A 25,109-nucleotide genomic window follows, 5' to 3' on the forward strand; every position below is an offset into this window, starting at 1 on the left:
TTTATTAAAGATTTATTTTGAAAATCAGAGTTAGAAGAAGGGAGGGAGGGGAGCGGGGGGAGATTGATCTTCCATCCCCATATAGCCACAAATGTCAGGACTGGACCCAGTATGCAGGAGCTTCATCCAGGTCTCACATGTGGTGACAGGGTTCCACTCTTGGGCCATCTTCTGCTTTCCCAGGCTGTTAGCAGGGAGCTGGATTATAAGTGGAACAGCTGGGACTGGAACTGGTGTCCATATGGGATGCTGGCATCACAGGTGGTGCATCTACCCCTCCACTACAATGCCAACCCCCCGGATGGATGGATGGTTGGGTTGATTGATTTTTAAAGATTTATTTATTTATTTGAAAGTCAGAGTTACACAGAGAGGAGAGGCAGAGAGAGAGGCAGAGAGAGAGAGAGAGAGAGAGAGAGAGAGAAAGAAACACAGAGAGAGAGAGAGATCTTCCATCTGCTGGTTCACTCCCTACATGGCTACAGTGGCCGGAGCTGCACCAATCCAAAGCCAGGAGACAGGAGATTCCTGGGGGTCTCCCATGTGGGAGTGGGGGCCCAAGGAGATGGGCCATCTTGTACTGCCTTCCCAGGCCATAGCAGAGAGCTGGATCAGAAGTGGAGCAGCTGGGACTTGAACTGGCGCCCATATGGGATGCCAGCACTGCAGGCAGCGACTTTACCTGGTATGCCACAGCGCAGACCCCAGGATTTATTTTTAAAAAGTAAATTAACTAAAAAGTTTTTTTTATCATCTTCTATAATGATATTATATAAGTAAATTTAGTTGTTGCAATTAACTATTTGTATACTTTCTCAAACAGCCAAACTTCTTAGACATACTGTTACCACCTGAGAGACATATGTAAAAAAGCAGGTACATAGGATGTTTTCTTTCTGGATTGGGCAGAGTCCTCAGAAGACTGCTCTGGCCTCAGTTTTCAGTTTTTCTAATAGTATCCCATTTTCTTTATGTCCTGGAAGTGATAAGCACTCCTATGGAATTTTAGTCAGTTGGGATGAATAGAGCAAAAGATAATTCTCAAAGGGAAAGCTAAATATGGGAGGAGAGAGCTAAGTCATTGATAAGTAACATTATTGTCACATACTTGCTATACTTTTCTTGTATATATTCCAGTTGCACATAATTCTACATAAATAGAAATTCTTTTTAAAGTTTTCTTACTCTGGAAATTTTCATTTATTCAGGTACTGTTGAGGTATAAGCATGATACTGTGTTCTTGTTTTTTCTTCTAAGAAAATGATTGATTGTTTGCATTCATTGCCTGCAGCCAACCTGCTTATTAATTTCTTGATAACTGTTGATTAGAGACTTTTCTCTCAGTATACTAGGGACCTTTTATGGAATGGACAATAAAATAAAATGTTAAAAAAAGCTAGTTGTCTTCTAAGGTTTGTTATATCTTTAAAACACTAATACTGTGCCTTTAAAATAAGCTTACTTTATGGCACATAGTATCAGCAAGTCTTACTGTTTGATATATATAGATAGATAATTATCTACGTTTGTTTCCAACTGATTTTTATCTTACTGAATATTCTATTTGTAGTATTTTGTCTATCAAAAAGCTGCAGTTGAAGAATACTAGTCTTTCATAGATTTTGAAGGAAATAATTCTGTTAGCTATTCATATGCATTGATTTATAAGTGTATTTATGAATTATAATTTTGTAGCTTTTAGGTATTGTTACTCTTTGTCTACTTGTATCTGTGTTCCTCATAAACTGTTGTCTAAATGGGTTTTAGTATGTTTGAAAATGACCCAAATACAGGTTTCTGAAGTAGTAATAAAAAGACAGTCATAAAAATGCCAAGAACAAACATTTACTCTGCTCATGAATGGATTTCCCAAGTTGTTCCCAAATTAATATAAAATTCATGATATGTTTTTGAAGACAGACAACCATAACATGTGTTTGCTTAATTTCTAACATTGAAAAACTTTTAAGTGCTTATGAAGAGGAAAAAAACCCTGCGGGGAATAAATTTCTGGAATGGGTGTCTAACTCTTAAATTTTGATCCATATTGTAAATTGTACTGATTTTTTTTTTTTTTTTTTTTTTTTTGGACAGGCAGAGTAGACAGAGAGACAGAGAGAAAGGTCTTCCTTTGCTGTTGGTTCACCCTCCAATGGCCGCCGCGGCTGGCGCGCTGCGGCCAGCACACCGCGCTGATCCGATGGCAGGAGCCAGGAGCCAGGTGCTTTTCCTGGTCTCCCATGGGGTGCAGGGCCCAAGCACCTGGGCCATCCTCCACTGCACTCCTGGGCCACAGCAGAGAGCTGTCCTGGAAGAGGGGCAACCGGGACAGAATCCGGCGCCCCGACCGGGACTAGAACCCGGTGTGCCGGTGCCGCAAGGCGGAGGACTAGCCTAGTGAGCCACCGCGCCGGCCTGATTGGTATTTACACTCATATGTAGCATCACCTTTTCTCCAAACACATATATTTTCAAACATTTCATCTTTGACACTTAGATAGGAAGGAAATGCTGTCTTAGAGAAGTTTATGTTTCTGCTGTTATGGGTGAGTTGGACATATTTTACCCTATCTGGTTTTTGACATTTTCCCTTATTCTTTATTTTGGGAAGATTTGCCTTTTGCTTCCAGTCTGATGAATTGCTTTTTGTTCTGTTTTCTAGATTATCATTTGTTTTACTGACTTTATATCGTTTGTTTTTTGACCAGGAATGCGCTCCCATCTGCTGGTTTATTCCCCAAAGCCTGAAATGGCTGGAGAGGCAGGGTGCTAGGGACTCAATTTACATCTCCCAGATGGTGATGGGAACCCAAATACTTAAGCAATCACTCATGCCTTCTAGAGTCTACATTAGCAAGTAGCAGGAGCTGAGTTATCAAATCCAGGTACTCTGATATGTGATGCAAGCATCCTAATTAGGGCAAATGCCTACCCCTGGGCTATGTTTTTAAAAATTTGTATGTAGTTGAATTTGCTAATACCGTCTTTTGTGACTTCTAAGTTTTTTGTCAAAATTGAAAAGGGCCTTCACTACTCCAAAGTTATGAAGGAATTCTCCAGGGTTAATTTTAGTATTTTTTTTGCTTTAATCTTTTGCTTCTAAGTATTTGGTAGTTATTCTTTTGCAAGGTGGAAAGTGTGGACCCAAATTTGTTTTTCTGTGTAGCTACCTAATCAATCATCTGTTGAAGTCTGTCTTTTCTATTGATTAAACATGCCACCTCTGTCCTTTCTGAGAATTTGTACAAGTATATGTTTTGGTCTATTTTTTGGACTTTATTTCATACTATTGATATCTGTATGCTACTTTAGAATGTGTTTAAATATTTCACAGTGTTACTCATTGTATAGTCTTATTTGAAATCTGAACTTAAACTATTTTTGCATTTCTTTCTTGATTTATTTCTTTTCTTTTTTCTTTTTTAAGATTTCTTTATTTGAAAGGCAGTTACAGAGAGGCAGAGGCAGAGAGAGCGAGATCTTCCATCCACTGTTTCACTCCCCAAATAGCCAAGTAGCTAGAGTGGTGCTGGTCTGAAGGCAGGAGCCAGGAGCTTCTCTGAGTCTCCCTCATGGGTACAGGGGCCCAAACACTTGGGCCATCTTCCACTGCATTCCCAGTTGCATTAGCAGGGATCTGGATTGAAAGTGGAACAGCCAGGACTCAAACCAGTGCCCCTATGGGATGATAGTGCTGCAGGCTGGGGCTTTAACCTGTTGTGCTAAAGTGCTGGCACCTGACTTGGAGATTTCTGATGGTGAAATTTGGTCATTCCATCAAGGGGTTTTATTTTATTCTCGGATTTGTTTTGCATTCTCTCTCTCTCCCACCAACTACCCTCTACCTCATGTATCCAAAGCTTAGAGCCTGAATTAAACAATCCTTTCTTGTTGTCTTGTTACACATATGGTGGTGGTCCCTCTTTCATGTAGTTCAGCCTTTTGACAATTTTATTGAGCATTAATAATTCTACCTTCCCATATCTCTTCAAAATGTATTCATAGAGAGGAAGGTTTATATTATGTTTTTGCCTTATTAGCACACTTCAGGAATATTTATTTTCCAATTTTTTCTGACTCTTACAAAATTAACAACCTGTTTAATTATTATAAAGCTTTTTGTTTACATTTGATCAAATCTTTCAGATGTTTATGGTGGGAGGAGTTTCACCATATTTCCAGAGCTTGAAGTCTCCAAGTATTATACTTTGAAACTTACCCTTTGAACTGGTCTTTTTTTTTTTTTTTTTTTTTTTTTTTGACAGGCAGAGTGGACAGTGAGAGAGAGAGACAAAGAGAAAGGGCTTCCTTTTGCTGTTGGTTCACCCTCCAATGGCCGCCACGGCTGGCGCGCTGCAGCCGGCACACCACGGTGATCCAAAGGCAGGAGCCAGGTGCTTCTCCTGGTCTCCCATGGGGTGCAGGGCCCAAGCACTTGGGCCATCCTCCACTGCACTCCCTGGCCACAGCAGAGAGCTGGCCTGGAAGAGGGGCAACCGGGACAGAATCCGGCGCCCCAACCGGGACTGGAACCTGGGGTGTCGGCGCCGCTAGGCAGAGGATTAGCCTGTTGAGCCGTGGCGCCGGCTCTATATATTCTTGAATACTACTTAATGAATGCTAGTGTAAATTTATTTCCAGGGTCAGTTTTGGGGCACACGGAGTTGAACCACTGTGTATGACATTAGCACTCCATATGAGCAATAGTTTGAGTCCTGGCTGCTCCATTTCTGATCCAGCTCTCTGTTAATGTATGTGGGAAAGCAGTGGAGGATGGCCTAAGTGCTTGGATGTGTCACCCACATGGAGACCTTGATGGAGTTTTGGGCTCCTGGCTTTAGCCTGGCCCAGCCCTGACCATTGTGGCCATTTGGAGAGTGGGCCTGCAGATGGAAGATTGATTCCCTACCCTACCCTGTGTGTGTCTATTTTTCCCCCTCTGCTTTTCAAATAAATACATTTTAAAAAGAAGGCTTTTTTGTATAGTATATATTAAATCTATATGTAATATAGATTAAGGCTATACATATTATATATATTTATTTATTTCACAAGCTCATGACTCTTTTATCCTGGGTCAAACCCTTGATAGGTGGCTTACTTTTCTCAACTCTAGAGCCAAGGAGCTGACATTGACATAGAGTTGAGGTCTGCAGTGGTGTATGAGAGATGGTATAAGATGGTGGTATGGGGCCAGTGCTGTGGCCTAGCGGATAAAGCCACCGCCTACAGTGCCGGTATCCTGTATGGGCACCGGTTTGAGTCCCAGATGCTCTACTTCTGATCCAGCTCTCTGCTGTGGCCTGGGAAAGCAGCAGAAGATGGCCCAAGTCCTTGGGCCACTGCACCCATGTGGGAGACCCGGAAGAAGCTCCTGGCTCCTTTCTTTGCATTGGCGCAGCTCTGGCCATTGTGGCCAATTGGGGATGGAACCAGTGGATGGAAGGCCTCTTTCTCTCTCTGCCTCTCCTTCTCTCTCTGTGTAACTCTGACTTTCAAATAAATAAATAAATCTTTTTTAAAAAATATGGTGGCACGTCACAGTGAAGCAAAAAGACTAACAGACCAGGGGCTGGCCATGTAGCGTAGTGAGTAAAGTTGCTGCAGGCAGTGCTGGCATCCCATATGGCTGCTCTACTTCCCATCCAGCCCCCTGCTGTGGCGTTGAAAAGCAGGATAAGATGACCCAAGTGCTTGAGCCCCTGCACCCATGTGGGAGATGTGGGGGAAGCTCCTGGTTCCTGGCTTTGGATCTGCTTGGCTCTGGCTTTTGCGGCCATTCGGGGAGTGAACCAGTGGATAGAAGACTTCTCTGTCACTGCTTTTGCCTCTGCCTCTCTGTAACTCTTCCTTTCAAATAAATAAATATATATTTAAAATAAATAGAGTAATAGGCCAACGATCAGTGTCATTGCTAGATGCCACTTTGAATAAATAGGTGGAATTGTTATAGGGACAAAGCAGAGTAGAAGGGAGTATCTTTGGAACTGGTGTGGCTTTTGAGCTTAGGATACTAGGTGAGTAAAGATTAAGCCTCTGGGGCCCACTTTCATTCTCTGCTGCTCTCTGAATCAGGCCTCAGTGGTATTTGAACCTGGCACATTCTGTTTTGTTGATTGTTTGGCAGTGATAACACTTGTTGTGGTAAGCAGATTGGCTAACCACCTCACTTAAATTTTCTAATTAATCTTTAAAAATGTTCTCTTGAAAATATATTGTCTTTATTATATGGGAGCAATTTGAAGTTTGAGAGGTTAAAAAACCTAAGTAAATGAATGATAGACTGGGGATTTGGATGTAGTAATAAATAGTTCCAAAATTGTGTGCTTAATCTCTGCTCTGCTGCCTTATTAATGAAGCAAGTCTTGACTCTTTTCTACTTTTTGTTAACTTGTTAGACTTAAATTATCCCAAATTTGATTGCTGTTAATTATAAGAGTGGGAATAAGAGAGGGAGGAGATGTACAATTTGGGACATGCTCAATCGGACTTGCCCCAAATGGTAGAGTTAGAAATGTGCCAGGACATTCCAGTTCAATCCCATCTCACTACCAATGCCATCTCACTAGTCAAAGTGATCAATTTCAGTTCACAACTGATCTTTTAACAGTGTTTTCTTTATTATGCTCAGGGGTTATTTTTATGTTAATGTTTCAACAAAACACTAAAACTATCAGATTAGGAATAACAGAATGCTTACAGTGTTACCTTTCCATGTTCTGCCATCTTTTCTGTTCAAGGAGACAAAATCTGTGCATTTGATATTAGGAAGGCCTATGATTAATTGTTAAATAAATTTATATGAATCTTTCATACTCCTTAGCATGATTTCAGGGCATGCTTTAAAATGAAATAGACAAGATAATTCGGATGGAAGTTGTCCATTATTTTTGGAGCAGCTACACTCCTGGGAAATGCATATTTAATATTGTTTAAAGTGTTCTGAAAATCTATATGTTCTGTAAAATGAGTTTCATTGCTTTCATGGTTATAAATCAAATTTGGGACCATGAATAAAATATAACTTTTTTTAAATAATGAGAATTTTGGGGTGCTCAGTTAACTTTGTTCTATTTTCTTAATACTCTGAATGTGAATCATAGTGAAGTGGTTGGTCATTCCCTCAATCATAGCATGAAGATGAGACCATGAAGAGTAAGCTTGTTACATTTCACTTGAGGATTGCAAAATTTAATTTTGCTTATTTTCCTGAAGATTGACCTTTTGGCACACCAGGCCTTCTTGCGTTGTTCCGGCCTTAGCGGTTTTCTTCTTGGTGGACTTTCCGTGATGAAGAACCTCACAGCTTTGCCTTGTGTTTCATTCTCCATTTGCCTCCTGACAAATTCATTAAGCTCTTTTACTTATGGAAATCATTTGTTAAAGAATCCAAATATATGTCCTGAACCGCTTTGGCTTTCCTGAACTCCATTCAGCTGGCTGTTTGATATCTTTTGGGTGTTTGACCACTTCAGTCAGATCAAGAAGCCGAGAGTTCTCTCTGAATCTTCTTTAACTTTTACTTCCACAGCTATCCCTTGGGAAGTCTTGTTTACTGCAGAATATATTCAGACTCTGTTATTTGCTTCACTTACTGCTGTAATTCAAACCCTTTATCATTTGGTGTGTAGACTGATAGAACCAGTTTCTAATTGAATTTTTTTCCTGCGTCTGTGCAGACTATTATATCACAAGAACCTCACTCTCCAGAGTAAACAAGATTGTCATGTATGTTGCTCAAAACTTATTCTTTCTGTCATATTCAGAATGAAATCCACCTTCTTACCATATTTATAAGGCCTTACATAGTCCAGAACCTTCCTGTCCTGCTAATGCTTCGTACCTTGCCCATGTGTAGTCACTTGGAGGCTTTTGTTTCTTGGAAACAAAGTTGTTTCTGCTTATAGGCTCTGTCTGGAACTCTTTGTCTAGGTTGTTGACTGACCTCCTTGGCATCTTTTTAGAACTTTGTTCAGGTGTCCTTTCTTTAAGGAGGCCTTAACTAACTAAAAGTCATATTCCAGGTAGTCAGCCTCTAGTCCCTTAATCTGTTTTTGTTTCTTGCAGTTACAGCTCCCTAACATATTCATTGGGTGTGTGTGTCTGTCTTTGTATTTGAATGCACTGTATCCCAATTACAGGATGGTACTTGAAGTATAGTAGATAGTGTTTGTTGAACAAATTACCGAGTGTCCTTTATTCTTTTAAATTCATGTTCCTCTTAATCCCACAAAGAATTTGAAGTAGTTTAAAAAATACTTTCAAATGCATTTAAATCAATGCATGCAAAATGCAGATAGAATAGAAATGACTGGTAAGAAATTTAATATGCAGGATTTTACATGGTTCTTAAATATGGATCAGGAGTTGGACTCTGAAATCGTGAATGCCATAAAGAATACCTTGTCTGTACGAAGAAAATATTATTCTGCTCCAGAGAAGCATGGCTTTCCCTAGCATTCAATAAATGTACCGTAATATGTAAAATAGTGTATTGTACACAGCAGTGTTTAATAACTCCGTTTAAAGTAAACCTGAGGGATGATGCTGTGAGGAGTCAGAAGGGTTAATAGATAGTCAGAGGATACCAATGGAATTTGAGGTGTAAAATATTTGCTTCCTTCCCCAAAGCATTATCTTTAGCAAGACCAAATAGGCTGCCCTTCTTCCTTTTGAATCTCCAAATCTACCATGAGAATATCAAGGGAGCTCTTCCTGAGCTCACAGCTTATCCTGAAAACAAGTTACCTATCCCACCCTTAGCAGCCCAGACAGGATGGAGAATTGTAAATGAGGTCTTTTGAGGGTTTTTGGTCCCACCTGGTAACTGAATGTCAATCTGATTGTCAAGTGTCTCCCTCCCCCCCCCCCCCCCCCCCGAAGTTGTACTTAAAAAAACCTACTACCACCAGTACCTTTGATTTATTCCGCTCTTGGAAGACCCCCTCCATGCTGCTCTGGCTGGAGGCCTTTGACTCTAATAAATGCTTTTAAATCTCTTTGCCATCCGCTTGGAAATTCTTCATGGGAGACAAAGAACTGAAGTAAGAATAATTTCTCTGCCACTGTTTTCCTGTAACAATGTCAAGATGAAGCTCAGAGAAGGCGAATCTCTGAACAGTGATCAAGTGTGTTCTTATTTCTTCTCTCTCTGTCCTGCTTCCAGTAAGCTTCCTTGCTTCTTTAAGGTTGAGCTTCTTGTGCTGTTGAGGTACAACTCTTTTAAGTCACAGATCAGTGAGAAGAGTTGGGTCATTGTTTCTAAAGCAGTTCATTCTAGGACAGATTTCCTGAAGGTGCTCAAATAACGGACAGTAGTGACTGTTTTATTTAAGTTACTCTATGGTGATTTGTAGTCTTTATTAGTGAGTTTTGGCATCTAGCATCATAGATGAGGAAGGATTGACACAAACTATGGATGAGCTTCATATTTTAACTCTAGAAATCTTAATATACTATTGGAGAACTAATTGCATTTTATAGGGAAAATTCAGCTCAGCCTCTTTACTTCATTTTATTAAGAATCTTGAATGTATTAAAAATTAGTGGAAGTAAAATTTTATTGGGATTGTTTATGTTCAGATATATAGTTTCGTAACTTAGATGTTATTATGGTGGAATAGAGATAATACTTGGGGAAAAGACAGCAATTATTTTTTATCCTGTTAGTATCTATTCAAGAAATTGTCAAAGTTTGCTATTGTTGTTTTGATTATTTTCCTATCAACTGAGGGTTGATAGTTTGGCTGGGGTTGTTAGGGTGAAAACGATTTGGCAGTTGGGTGCAAGGTTTTTGTAACACATCACTAATCATGAAAAGAGTTTGTTCTCATTGAGCTTTTCTTCTCCCTTGTTCCTTCCTTCCTTGTGATTTTGTTTTTTCCGTTGTCTCTTTTTATCACTGTAACTGTCCTAGTTCTGCACAGCTGTCCTTTCTCCTGTCTGTTTTGTCCTGTACATGTTGTCATTTGGCCTGTAGTTGTACCTGAAGCTTGTCACAGAACTCTGATTACCTTTCCCATTCCTCCCGACCCAACTTTATTTTACCTCTATTTGTAATTGCTATTGTCTTTTTCCTACAGTGACATGAGAAAATGCAATTTGTCTTTGTTTTCAGTACCTGCAAAGAATTCTCAAAGGCAATACTAGAACTTGAAAAAAAATTTTAGATTGGTATTTTGACCAGTATTAATTGCTTATTTTCACTTGACAGTGATTTTTTTTTTAAGTAGAAAGACAAATGTTCTCATTGTTTTCTGTTGGCATACTCTTTTTTTTTTTTTTTTTTTTTTTTTTAATTTGACAGAGAGACAGAGAGAAAGGTCTTCCTTCCGTTGGTTCACTCCCCAAATGGCCACTACGGCCGGCGCTGCGCCAATCTGAAGCCAGGAGCCAGGTGCTTCCTCCTGGTCTCCCATGCGGGTGCAGGGCCCAAGCACTTGGGCCATTTTCCACTGCCCTCCCGGGCCACAGCAGAGAGCTGGACTGGAAGAGGAGCAACAGGGTCTAGAACCTGGCGCCCATATGGGATGCTGGCACCACAGGTGGAGGATTAACCAAGTGAGCCATGGCACTGGCCCTGGCATAACTCTTTTAAAAATAAATGATTTGGTAGAGTTGTGGAGTCCTGAGAAGAATACTGGAATCAAAGTTTGAGAGTACAAACTTTGAAGTTTGATAGGCCTGTGTTCAGAGCATCCTTCTGTCCCTTTTAGCTGAATAATTGTTTCATCATCTATAAGATATAGTCAGTCCCTCAAAAGAGGAGTTGTGATGTGTAATTGGAATATAGAACAGATAGCATAGTGTCAGGCACATACCATCTGTAATTACTGTTGTGTAGAGAAGTTTAGTGATTTCTTGATTTGTTAGGTCCCTCTGGATTGGTACTTGTCATATATCAGAATTTAGGACAAATCTACAAGGTCATATGGGATGGATTCAGGAATAGGCTTTAATAAGATAGGTGCAGCAAGGGGACAGAAGACATGATTTCCACATCCCCTTACTAGTTCATACAGAGGAATGACAGAGTTTTGGCATTCTGCTAAACACAGCCTAAGTTTTTATTCAAATTTAGGTATCATGTTGACGATATTTCTTACAGAACTGTTAGCAGTTTAGCTTTGTCAGTCATTGTGCAATCACAAAAACTACTGGGGAACCAGATGTTACTGTTGTGGATTCCTGCAGTGATCTGAGAAAGTGAGCCATCCAGCATGTGGAGTTGTTGGGGTCCATAGGAATTTGGGTATGCTCTAGTAATGCAGGAAGCCATGGTCCTATAAGAAACTGAGTGCAGTTGCTGTTTGTCCTGTTGGGAGAAGGGGATGGGGGACAGATTCTGGCTCATTGTCTAGGCAGTCCAGAGAGACACTTGATGTAATTTTGGGTAGTTCTGCTTTTCATATCATACTTTATTCCCAGGATCATGGAATCTATTTTCTCAAATATTCATCAAATTAAATGTCAAATACTGTATGTTTACTTTTGTGCCATTAAGGAGTTGATGTCAAGACAGGTAACATTAGTATTCACTTCAGAGTCTTAGAATGAAAAGAATTAGTCTTGATTTGCTCAGGTTCAACTGAGCTGTAAAAGATGTTAAAGATATGCTTGCTGTAGGGTTTGGAAAGTTGGTATGATCAAGTCCACATACTCAGGGAGTTGAGTGTCTTTGAAGGATGAGGTGGAAGGATCTCTTGTAAATACAGGTACAGCATAAGAAGCATCACAAGAAACATCACCAAGCAGCTTAGAGTAAAAGATAAGAAGATGTCTCAAAGGATAGCCAGAGGTGAAACAACATAAAAATATGCTTTTGGGGAAGGAATGTCAAGGTTATTGATAGCTCTTACATTTTCTAGCTGTGGAAGAGATAGCAAGAAGGAGAATGAATTTTAGAAAGTTGATGGCTATATAGCATATTGCATTTGGAAACTAGCTAAAATTTAAATTCTTTTGGAATTGTGATCTCTAGTAGTTTTTGGTGTAAGTTGGGCTTCCTCAAAATATTACATGTTAGTGTAACAAATTAATTTACTAACAAAATAGCAGGGACTTATTCTAAGGTAGGGGAAAAACAAACTAATAACCAGGAATCTGTCAACTTCCAATAGCTTTAAAACTTTTTTTTTTTAGGCCGGCGCTGCAGCTCACTAGGCTAATCCTCCACCTAGCGGCGCCGGCACACCGGGTTCTAGTCCCGGTCAGGCGCTGGATTCTGTCCCGGTTGCCCCTCTTCCAGGCCAGCTCTCTGCTGTGGCCCAGGAGTGCAGTGGAGGATGGCCCATGTGCTTGGGCCCTGCACCCCATGGGAGACCAGGAGAAACAGCTGGCTCCTGCCTTCGGATCAGCATGGTGCGCCAGCCGTGGCGGCCATTGGAGGGTGAACCAACGGCATAAGGAAGATCTTTCTCTCTGTCTGTCTCTCTCACTGTCCACTCTGCCTGTCAAAAAATAATAATAATAAAAAAAACCCACTTTTTTTTTAACAATTAATAGTGAGTAGAGGTGTGTGAGAGATGGAAATAGCATTAGTCACTTCATGTTCTATGTATAGTTTATGGGGTCCCCCAAAAAAACAACCAAAAAATAACCTTCAAAACAGAGCCCCAGAACAAAGTTGCAGCATTGATATATAGAACACATTATTTTTCTTTCCTATCAAAAGTTATGCTTTTGAGAGAGAAAACAATATAATTTGGATTATATCTGTGGTCCTTAATGTAAAAAGATATATATTTAAATGACTTCCTGGATTCTTTTTTTTTTTTTTTTTCAGGCAAACATTTGCTCTATGCAATTAATTTTATTAGAACTCCCAGTACTGTTTGGGAAACCAGTGATACTCAAAGATAAAGTCTAATTTCTGAGTTGTTCTGTCTAAGATATTGTCAGCATAAATGGTATCAGTATGGGAGCACAGATAGATGTTTCAAAGACTGGAAACTTTGGTGCTGGCTGTGTGATGTTGAAATTTTCTCTCAACTTCCCAGGGTGGGTGGGATGTAGATGTCTCTCTCATCTTGGATAGTCCTTTCATCCTTGTAGCTTTTGTGTTTAATGATGCTAGTATTTTAAAGTACCATTTTTTGGCTTTGCATGTTACCATTTTACAAATAGTATATTTTTAAAGAATGTCTAAATTTGAATCTGTGCACATTATCCTAGCATATTTTTTGAAACATAGTATGCTTTGACTTTTAAAAATTTTTAAGTATTTATTTTCATTTTATTTAAAAGGCAGACACATGCAGAGATTACATCCATCTACTCATTCAGTCCCATGTGCCTGTAATAGTCAGGGAGGGTCCAACTAAATCCATGAGCCAGGAACTAAATATGGGTTTTCCACATGGGTGGCAAAATTTCAAGTTCTTGAGCCATCACCTGATGCCTACCAGTGCACCGTAGGAGGAAGATAGAATGGAGAGAAGAGACAGGACCTGAACCCAGACACTCTCACATGGGATGTGGATATCCCAACTGATGTCAGATGTCCAGCCATGCATTGACTTTGGTGCTTTCTACTTAGCTAACATGTTAATGCTATGCAAGGTAGAACTTGGAACTTTCACTGCTCATGGTAGTCATGAGTGTGGCTTGGACATGGTAGTGGTACTTGTTTCAGTTAAGATACTGTTCACATGTCTTGTAATTTAACGTTAGCCATTATTGAATGATCTCAGACATAGCAGTGATGACCTCATTCCTGGGGACCAAGAGGATGCCTTAAATGCTTCTTAAATAAGTGATATATTGTCAAAAAAGGCTAACATGATAGCAAACCCAGTCTGAATTTAGTGTGTATCGTAGTATCATTATTGTAGTTCTTTGTGATAGCTTTTATAGAGACTATATTTCTGTAATTTAAAGTGTTGTTGCATGTTCATGTTTGTATTTAATTCTTATTTTTGAAGATTTATATTATTTATTTGAAAGGCAGAGTTATAGAGGAAGAGAAGGGAGAGCCAGAGAGAGGGAGAAAAAGAAAAAGATCTTCTACCCACTGGTTTACTCACCAAATGGCTGCAATGGCTACAGCTGGGCCAGACTGAAGCCAGGAGCTTCTTCTGGGGTGCAGGGGCCCAAGTCCTTGGGCCATCTTTTGCTGCCCTCCCAAGCACATTAGCAGGGAGCTGGATAGGAAGTGGAGCAGCTGGGACTTGAACCAGGGCCTGTATGGGATGCCAGTGTCTTGGGTGGCAGATTTGTCCACTGTGCCACAATACTGGCTTCTTTGTATACCTTTTTATATTGATGGTTGAAATAAAAATAAATTTTGGCTGGCGCCACAGCTCACTTGGCTAGTCCTCCGCTGCAGCACCGGCACCCTGGGTTCTAGTCCCGGTTGGGACGCCGGATTCTGTCCTGGTTGCTCCTCTTCCAGTCCGGCTCTCTGCTGTGGCCCGGGAGGGCAATGGAGGATGGCCCAAGTGCTTGGGCCCTGCACCTGTGTGGGAGACCAGGAGGAAGCACCTGGCTCCTGGCTTTGGATTGGCGCAGTGTGCCGGCCGTGGTGGCGGCCATTTGGGGGGTGAATCATCGGAAAAGGAAGACCTTTCTGTCTCTCTCTGTCTTAACTCTGCCTGTCAAAAATAAGTAAATAAATAAATATTAAGATAAAAACGGTATTCAGGATGAATCACACAGGAAATCTAACTGTATGCTATTTGTAAGCAATATATCTAAACAGAAAGGTTTGGGAAGTTTGAGAAATATGTCAGGAAAGTACAAACAGAAAGAAAGCAGGAGTGGATATTTTAATATCACTTAACTTGGAATTCAAGACAATTAACTTAGTTTATTAATTATTGTCTTCTTTTCTTCCCAGTGTAGTCAGTCTGCCTTAAACCTGTTAACCAAATGGCCATGTGACAAAAATTAGCTTCTTATGTTATCAGGATTTTGTATGTAGCTTATATAATGTGTAAGTTCTAGAAGCATTCCCGAAGTTGTAAGAGACAACAAAATTGATATTGCCAATTTGGATACAAGTTAGAAATGAAATAAATATTGTCAGTTTTTTGAAACCTAAAAAGAGAGGCAAAAATGTGTCGAGCTCCATTTCTCTAAATTGCTTCCAGCTGCCTGCTTCCTAATATAGAAAAACTTATTAAAAGTGGCAGGTCAAAAATTGAATTCCTAAGGCAAAATATGACTGGTTCCATAATTTTGTTAAAGAGCAGGAAGTATTGGAGATTTTGTCACTATCGTAGCTCTATTTTTTTTTTTTATTTTGAGAATAATGTAAAGCAAATACATATTCCTAGCCCAGGAACAGTGTTTAGCCTGGATAGCTTAAGTGGATGGAAGAAAATACTAACCTGGGGAATAGGGACTGTGAAATTTTTCCTCATGCGTTCCAAAACTGTTAAGTATTTAAAAAGTAGATGAAGCCATTTAATGTGCTATATAATTAAAGACTGATGAATTTTGTCATGGAACTTAGTTGGGAATGATGCTTAGGTAAGGAAATATCATGAAAGCAAAATCAGCTGTGGCTTGGTTGGAGAATAGAAATTTAAATTTTATCTAGACTAATTGGGGGCTCAGGGAAAAGAATTTTTAGGCTAAAATGGCATAAAGAGACTCATAAAATAAAGAAATTTATGTAAATTCTGACATGAAATTGATGAGGAAAAGGAGACAAATACTTGCCTTTTGAAGATGTTTGAGGGTTTGGTAGACAATTGTGTATCTGAAAAATAGGGCAAACAATAGAGGAAACTGCATTGAAAGTATTTTTGAAAGTTATTTTTTAAAGGCATTCAGAAATTAAAGTGGTAGGATACATGCTCAAGAAAGGAGTTTGTTAGATTTAACAGATAGTTTCTGGGGGGGGGCAGTCCTGTGTTTTATAAGAAAAAGGATGCGTTGGAGACCATTATGATTAGTGAAATACACAGTCTTAAAAAGACAAATATTATATGTTTTCTCTGATTTGTAGAATCAAGTATATAGAATACAAAAATACAATGTATGAGTGAAATTGACATTTTGTGATTTGATTATTGTTTATAGCCCTTGTCTATTGTTGAATTCTTTATTTGGTAGAGGGTTAAGCTTGTGAATGTGAAGTAAATTGAAAATATGTCATTGAAAAAATTAAAAGGAAAAATAAGAAAGGAGACGGATGGAAAGTATCATGTTCTTAAAGCTGTACATAAGAAATACTTGACATCTGTTTCCTTTATATACATGAACAATAGTTTCTGGAAAATACTGGATTTAGGGGCTGGGAATCCTGCATCAGAAACTGAGCCATCAAAAATATCATGTAGAGTGTTTGTTGTGAATATCAATAGAGATTGTGCCTTCAGCAGAAGGGGGAAGCCTTCTGGATTACCACATGTATTTGGTCTGGGGGGAAAAGGAGGCAAGAAACAAGCAATACATCGTGATCTGTTTTCTCATTTGTGTTAGTTAACCTGTTGAGATTATTTAAAAATGAACCACGAGTATTTTATAAAATACTTTGTCACTGTAATATTCATATTCATTACCCCTTTTCATCACACCATACATAAGAATTTCTATTTCCAGACTACAAGGAAAATAGTATTGCAGGACCTTATTGACCATAGGGGAGTGAAAGGGATTAAAATCTACTTGTGGTTTGCATCTTAATATAGTCAGGAGCACTAATCAAGTCTTGGCAGACAAGTATGTTTGACAGCAAATCTAACCATTCTCCTGTATGATTTTATCTGTAAGAAACATGCGTTATCTACATGATACTAAAAAATGGAAAAAATTTCAAGCTGTTTCTAAGTGGTCTTGAAATAATTCATGCAGTGTCAACGTAAATTAACAATTCAGGTATCTCATATAAGATCTGTAATAACTGATTCTTATCTGAAGAGCAGTAGGGTTGGTTAGGGCTTAATAGTTTGAAATAGCATATTCAGCATTTAAAATTGATACATGCGTGTGAAAACATTTAATTTTAAAACTAAGCAAGATTTTAGGCATTTTACTCAGAGGTTAAGACACCCACATTGTATATCCAAATGACACGATGCGATTCTCAGCTCTGCTTTTAATTCTAGTTTCCTGCTAATGTGCACCAGGTAGTAGCTCAAATACTTGGGTCATTCCCTTCTACATGTAAGAACACTTGCTTTTTGGGAGGGAAACTGAAGTTGCTGAAGAGGACCTGAAAGACAACCTTTAAACTGAGTATCCTTTACAAAATACCTGTGCATGTATTACCTGCCAAAATTAATTTTAAAAGAACAACACTGAACTAAGACTCTCTTGTAAGTTCTATGTGAAATACACCGTCACTGGACACTCAGGTATCTTGCATCACTGATCCATCAGTAATGGTGCAGAGCTTGCCACTCAAGGGCCAAACACCTCTCCCACAAGAGGGTGTTTTCCTTGATCTTCCCTCCTCAGCCCAGACTCTCTAGGGTAAGCTTCCTATTGTAGGTTAGTTTTCATGTATTTTCTTATCATTACTTCTTACTTTTGTGATTGAATGGTTGCTGTTTTCCACTAGTTGTTTCTGTGGATAGAAGCAGGCTCCATGAAGGTTGGGAGTCTCCATCTCTGCCCTTAATGTATTCTATGGTGCCTTGTGTGGAGTTTGCACTCTGCATGCTTGTGTGAGTGAAGAGTAATTCTGGAAGATCAGAGTGAAGCCAGAGCCCATAAGGAAAATAGAATAATCAAATCTTTTACTCATGTTGGCATTTCTATTCATCCTTTAGTGACTTCCCTATAACCACAAAAACAAAACAAAACAAAACAAAACAAAAAAACCTTTTTTTAGAGATGAAGAACATAAATCCCTTTTAGAAACTAAGCTGAACCACAAAAAGGAAAAAATGCAGATACCTCTAAATTTCCTCATGTAATTTTGGTGGTCTCTTGGTTTCCAAAAAAGCTCTTTAACTAGACGCATCTCTTTGCAGGATTCTACTCTGCTGGATTGTTTTTCTGATTTTCAGTTTATTTTGAGAAGTTTGAGGTAATTTTTTCATGAGTTTTTCCTCCTGTTCTTCGATTGTACTTTGTGGATGTATTGTGAAGATTTTAAAACATGCAGAAAGGTCATATAAAATATACTTTGGGGGCTGGTGTTGCGGTTTGGTGTGTTAATCTGCTGTTTGCAATGCTGGCATCCCATATCAGAGTACTGCTGCTAGTCCCAGCTGCCCTGCTTCCAATCCAGCTTCCTGATAATGTGCCTGGGAAGGCAGCAAAAGATGGCTTGGGCCCTTGGTACCTGCGTTGGAGACTCAGATGGAGTTCCTGGCTTCTGGCTGTGACCTGGACTAGACCTGGCTGTTATAGCCATTTGGGGAAGTGAACCCATTAATGGAATATTCCTCTCTGTCCTTTTCATATAAATAAATCAATGAATAAAATACATGCACACACACACTATCCGACACCAAAATATCCACTCCCATATCTACAGTGTTAACATTTGTGCTTCCTCCTTTATCATGTAACTATCCATTGTCTTTTATTTAGTGCACTTCAGAGTAAGTTGCTAAAGTCATCATACTTTTCCATATACATCAGCTTGCATGGCATTAATTGAAGTTCATTACTTCTTTACAAGATTCTTTTTTTGTAGTAGAAATTTATAACAATGAAATACCCTAAGCATAAGTTTAACATTCAGTAAGGTTTTTTTTTTTTTTGACAGGCAGAGTTTGACAGGGAGAGAGACAAAGGTCTTCCTTCCGTTGGTTCACTCCCCAATGGCCGCTATGGCCGGCACTGTGCTGATCCGAAGCCAGGAGCTGTGTGCTTCCTCCTAGTCTCCCATGCGGGTGCTGGGGCCCAAGCACTTGGGCCATCCTCCACTGCCTTCCTGAGCTACAGCAGAGAGCTGGACTGGAAGAGGAGCAACCGGGACTAGAACCTGGAATGTTGGTGCCCAGTGAGCCACGGTGCCGGCCAAACATTCACAGAGTTTTGTCAAAAGCATATCCAGGGGCTGGTGCTGTGGAGTAGCAGGTAAAGCCACCGCCTGCAGTGCTGTCATCCCTTATGGACGCCGATTCTAGTTCCGATCCAGCTCTCTGCTATGGCCTGGGAAAGCAGTAAAAGATGACGCAAGTCCTTGCACCCCTGCATCCACATGGAAGACCTGGAAGAAGCTCCTGGCTCCTGGCTTTGGATCAGCCCAGCTCCAGCCATTGCAGCCAATTGGGCAGTGAACCAGCGGATGGAAGACTTTTCTCTCTCTCTCTGCCTCTCCTTCTCTCTCTTTCAAATTAATAAATAAATCTTTAAAAAAAAGTATATCCATGCTTTTAAAAAGATCTGGAGCATTGCTCATGTCATTTTCCAGCACATTTATATTACTGGTTTAAGTGATTATAACTTACTTCTGTTTAATTGTTATGTTTCCCTTTTAATGATCCCCTCAGTTTGCAGTGTTTGATCAGCACTCTCTTTATTGTTGGATGGACTCTAATGAGAAAAGATAGGTCAACTAAGGATACTTAAGATTTGACCTGGGGCCAGCGCTGTAGTGCAGTGGTTAACACCCTGGCCTGTAGCACCGGCATCCCATATGGGTGCCAGTTGGAGTCCCAGCTGCTCCACTTCTGACCCTGCTCACTGGTATTGTGACTGGGAAAGCAGCAGAGGATGGCCCAAGCTCTTGGGCCCTTGCATCATGTAGGAGACCCAGAAGAAGCTCCTGGCTTCAGATTTGCTCAGCTCTGGCTCTTGTGGCCATTTGGGGAGTGAACCAGCAGATGGAAATCACCCCCCCCCCCCACAGGATGAGTGTGTGTGTGTGTGTGTGTGTCTTTGAAATAAATAAAATAAATCTTTAGAAAAAAAAAGTTTACTGAATAAGATCCAATAGTCGGTCAGTAAAGAAATTGCTGATTCTAGTGTTTATGTTGGTTATGTGCCCTGATAATCCTCTGGGACTGAAAAGAGTTGTGAGAGAACTGATTGGGCTGAGGGAAGTGCATGTTTTAAGTATCCCCTGTGCTCACAAGGGCTCTACAGGCAGAAATTCATTTAGATGTAAAGGATTCCTGTCCCTCTGCTTCCCTTTGAATTTAGTTTTCCCATCACACATCTTACCCAGTTGCTCTCAAAAGTGTCATAAAGAAATGATGACTGAGTAATCTGTGAGGAAGAACAATAGTACTTTATTTTAGAGCACAGTGGTGGACAGGGGTTTGGGAAGAATAGGCACAGCAATTTAGGATCTTGTACCAGCAGTTGGTAATATTCATCAAGTCATGGAGACATAGGGAGATGTAGTATCCCATGGGATGAAGAAGTCTAAAACTTAGCTTCCTTTCACAGTAGTCTTGTGAGGTGTGGTTACATTGTCACATGTTAATCTTTGATATTATTTTTTTCATAAGCTTTACATGGATGAAGATGCTATTAATTTCTTAAATAGGAGTTGGTTTATCATCACAGTTATAAATTAATGAAAAACTAAAGGTTTCATATATTAAGAAATATAAAAGCAGCAATGTTAGTGATACATAAAAGAATCATTGGTGTATAAACAGCTTTCTTGTACTTAAATCATGTTATGGACTCACTTGCTGATTTTCATAATCACCATGGTCATTTTCTAAAACATATAATAGATTATTAACGTCACAAATCTATTTTAGTGAACTTTTGGTTTTTGTTTTTAAACATTTCTTTATTGATCATTATTATCAGTATCTATTTGTTAAGTGAATTGCTCTTTTTGCATACTTATTACCATAATGTAATACTGTAACCAATGTGTGTCTTCTAGAAGCTTCTGATAATTCTTGTTTTCTTGGCCAATCTCTCCCTTTTAATTTTTTTTAATGGTTCCCTGTGGTTCAGAGTTAAAAATCAACCAAGAAGCTTACAGTCCCTCAAAATTTTAGAAATTAAGCCTCTATGCAGTTGGCATGATCTCTGTGTAGCATGAAATCAAAACATAATATAGGTTATTGAGATTTATTGAACTCTTTTTTGGTATGTTTTGTATTTCTCATTTAATCCTCCCAGTAGCTTTGTGACATGGTACTGTTATTATCCTGAGTTGACGACTAAAGAACAGAAGTCAGTAATGTAAACTCACACAGCTTATAAGTGGAAGAGCTTAAACTGAAGTACATCCTCTTAACTATTAAAATTTCTGCTCCTTCTGTTTATGTTCCTAATGGATGCATTAGATTAGATAACTAATAACATCAATGGTCCTTTATTCAAAGACAGTCATTCAAGTTTTTCCCCAACATTAGTTACTTCTTTTTGCCTCTCGTCAAAGTTGACTGGGGTATGACCACTTTCATTCTGTACCTCAGGTGGCTGACTGATTGTTCACTTATCATAAGAATGCTATGGCTTGAATTTTTGATATCTTACTATAGTACTTTCAGGATTTAGCTAGATCTTGACTGGTGTATCTTATTAAATACTATTATTCCATTTTACTATCAGGAATAGCTTAATTGTCATAGGATGTTTCCCAGTTTTTGTATAGTAAATTACTATAATAAGAGGAAGAATATTGAGTTATCAGCAATTATTACAATTCTTTTGCTTTCTAAGTATACTTTTTTCCTTCTCTAAAAATTGAAATTTGCCCTTCGAAATTTACAGATACCTTTTTACTTAGCCAAAAGATAGCTTTACTTATCTTGTGTTCAGGTAACATTATCCTTAAAGTTTCTGGCACATTTCATTATCATTTAGATTGTGGTACTTCAGCATTTTTAGCACAGTTCTGGTAATAGAAGAAAATGCAAAAGTTTAATGTTCATCCTCTTCACACGTAAACCCCTTTAGTGTTGGGGAAGGGTCATTAGTAGGTTTAATAATTCAATTTCTAGACAGTGTTTCCAATACTTCTCATTAGCTAGTGAGAGGTAATTGCATTCACTTTTGGGAAGTGTATTGCCAGAATTAAACTGTTGATATAAAGCAACCATTTCCCTAATCATCTGTGTTTTTGATATATTTCCATACAGAAGAAAGAACCTTCTAAATCAAAAGTCAAGAAAAAAGTGACCAAAGTTGCAGAAGCAAAAAAAGTGATGAAGAGAAATTTTAAAGTGAATAAGAAAATAACATTTACTGATGATGGAGAGGTAAGAATCTGTAAATGCTTTATTTCTGAGGTTCATTCTGAGTTTCATGAAGAGCTTGACTCATTGTCCAGTAATGACAGATTAAATATTTCTCTACATCACACTGGCAGGTCCTTTCACTATTACTGTAAGGCATTTTGTCAGCTCTATGGCAATGACCAAGGTTGCCTTACAGTAACTGAAATTACTTCTTGGTGATGCTGATGTGGAGTTGGTTTTGAACTTTGTTTTTATAAATGAGATTTCCCCTTTTCATAGATGAGATTTTCTCTTCATGTTATTCATCAACATTTTCTATGGGATCAAGCATAAAAAATGCCAATACAACTACTTACCACCATTTCTTTTGCTTACCTTTATAATGTCTCTTTTTTGCACTAGCTCAATTTTAGATACTGGACTTAGATGTTTCCTGCTGGGTTAGCCGTCGGAGGGAATTTTCTGCATCAAAGTCATCTTGGTGCCTTGTTTTCATCTTGCCTTTACCCTGGCCTTATTGTAAATATCCACTCATAGTGCATGAAACTATTTACCACTCCCAGGTTACTCATGACAACTCTATTTCAAGTAATTATGTTAGTTTTTAAAATGGTGAAGTAAATTCACACTGTCAAGTGACTTACCTAGGGAATGAAGATTGGTTAATGGTCATAGCAGGGTCTACTGAATATCACCTCGTGGCCTCATTCTCTCCATCCTGTGATTTCCCTAACCATTCTAAGATAGCATATGGCACCTCATACCCACCATAATCTCTTTTCCCTCACTTTTCACAGCTCTTACTTGGTGACTCCACGGTTTATATTTATATTGTTACTGTCCATTCTTTACATCTTATGTCTCTTTCAGGGAAGATAACTTGGCCGACTTCGTGTTCACTATTGTATCCTCATACCCACCATAATCTCTTTTCCCTCACTCTTCACAGCTCTTACTTGGTGACTCCACGGTTTATATTTATTTTGTTACTGTCCATTCTTTACATCTCATGTCTCTTTCAGGGAAGATAACTTGGCCGACTTCGTGTTCACTATTATATCCTCAGCACCTAGAACAATGACTAAAATATAGTAAACCCTCAGAAAAAATTGGCAAATGAATGAATATCACCTATTTCTGTAATGGAATATGTTTTCTTTTCATTTTTAAGTTAAAGATTTTGGTATTATTTTGAGATGTGTAAACCTGTTGAAAAGTAACAGTGAAATTTGAAGTTGCTGAAAGCTGAAGAAGAAACCTATGTAAATAACTAATAAACTTCTACGATTTAGTGAAAAAGACATCAGCATAGGAGAAGCAGGTTAAACTGGAATACAGTCATATTACAACTGCTGTTCACTGTGAAATGAATGTTGTGAATAGAATGAAGATCCTTACTGTGTTACTATATTTATCTTCACAGATTATACAAATTAACTCCAAGATCAGTGTAAATCCTTACTCATAAATTATTTCATTGTTTGTTTATTGTTCACAGGAATGGTTTAGCACTGTGAACCAAACTGAAATTTTGATCTAAAGTGCTGAAAGAAATGCTACTATTGTTCAGTCTTCAGAGGGGTGGGCTTTCTCACTTTTGTAATAGAAATAGGAATGAAGAATCCTAGTAATGGGTGATAGTGTTACCGTCACAAGCAATTCCTCCCCTGCTTCTGTAGGATTAGTGACTGCCAGAATGAGTCTTCATGTAGCGGTATTTTTCACCTTCATTGGTTGCCAACAGTTGAGACTATAGGAATCTCATCTTGAAGAATGGCTGAGGTGGCTACAAGAGGGATGGAGGCATTAATACCTGAGATGTGTGTTCTTACAGTTTCCATTTGTCTGCAGGTTAATTAGCAGTCTTTCAAAAACAGTGGCAGCTATTTAAATCCTTCGACAACCAATTATTAGATAAAATAAGAGAATCTGTTTTCTCTAAATTGCCTATAGCTTTATAGTGTTAGACTTGGAAATTACTGAGTCCAACAAACCTCTTTATTTTTCTGCAAAGGATATAAGTGTCCAGAGATAAATTTATTCAGCATCATACAATATATGAGTAAAAAAGCAAGGACTTTCAGTCTAGTCCCCTGACTTCCAGATAAGTGTCCTATCTTCTCTGTTATCTTGTTCCTAGCCATAGATTTTATGTGAAAAATTGTGTATAGTTGAGCCCGTGAAACCCAAACTTTCTCCTTATTGAACTGTTTCAATTCTTACATATAATATAGGCCAATAAGTACATCCTTGTTCAATTTTAAACACCTGTTTGATATATGTTAGATTCTAGTTGGGCTCTTAGGAGAGATGAACAATATATCCAGCTGCCCTCATGAAGATTAACAAGGGAATTACGAAAGTAAAACCATATAGTATGATGAGATATATGTTAGAGTACATACCAGGTGCAATGATGGCCCAAAATAGATACACACTAGTCATCTTGGGTCTCTGTACAGTAGTTTTGGACTTAGTTATGTGGAGGAGAGGTTGCCAAGAACACTGAGAGCATGTAGAAGCATTTGTATTGCACTGTCACCGTCTCCAAATTATTTTCTTAAATTTTCCTTTACTCTGATTTCCTTGGGTTATGGGAAAGTTCCATTCCCCTGATTGGGTAAATTTTTCCTATGGTTTGTTCACTTTATTTACGAAATTGGTCAAAATGTTTAAGAATTAGAGATTGTAAGGCAGAATGTGGGTTTGCGCACCACTTCAAAATCATTACATGCAAACACACACACAGTGATATTCTGTGATGCTCCCTGTAAACTGCCACATACTTAACTTTTTTCTGTGTATAGTTGGTTCAGCAGTGGCCACAAATGCAGAAGACTCTCATGAAGGATACTGAGGAAGACGACGACACTGGTGGTATCAACTTAGACAAAGCAAAGGAAAGGCTTCAGGAAGAGGACAAATTTGACAAAGAAGAATATAGGAAGAAAATTAAGGCAAAGCATCGGGTGAGCCTCCTATCTTAAATTAATACTGAATGAAATTTAGTGCATCTCCAGATATCTCAGTAGTCAGTAGGGTAGTTGTCA

General features: G+C 38.8%; 1 protein-coding gene across 2 annotated transcripts in view; it reads left to right on the forward strand.

Moving 5' to 3' along the window:
* Positions 1-25,109, forward strand: part of DDX10 (DEAD-box helicase 10) — a 407,034-nt gene that overhangs the window by 157,903 nt on the left and 224,022 nt on the right. For both annotated transcript variants that reach the window (XR_011390521.1, XM_002708478.5), the window contains exons 14-15: positions 21,961-22,080; positions 24,867-25,028. Coding sequence is in view for 1 of the 2 variants with exons in the window: in XM_002708478.5 (XP_002708524.3) it covers positions 21,961-22,080; positions 24,867-25,028 (282 nt within the window). In the remaining variant the exon portion in view is untranslated. The remainder of the gene's footprint in view (positions 1-21,960; positions 22,081-24,866; positions 25,029-25,109) is intronic.

The sequence above is a fragment of the Oryctolagus cuniculus genome, chromosome 1 (assembly GCF_964237555.1).
Source record: "Oryctolagus cuniculus chromosome 1, mOryCun1.1, whole genome shotgun sequence".
Lineage (NCBI taxonomy): Eukaryota > Metazoa > Chordata > Mammalia > Lagomorpha > Leporidae > Oryctolagus > Oryctolagus cuniculus.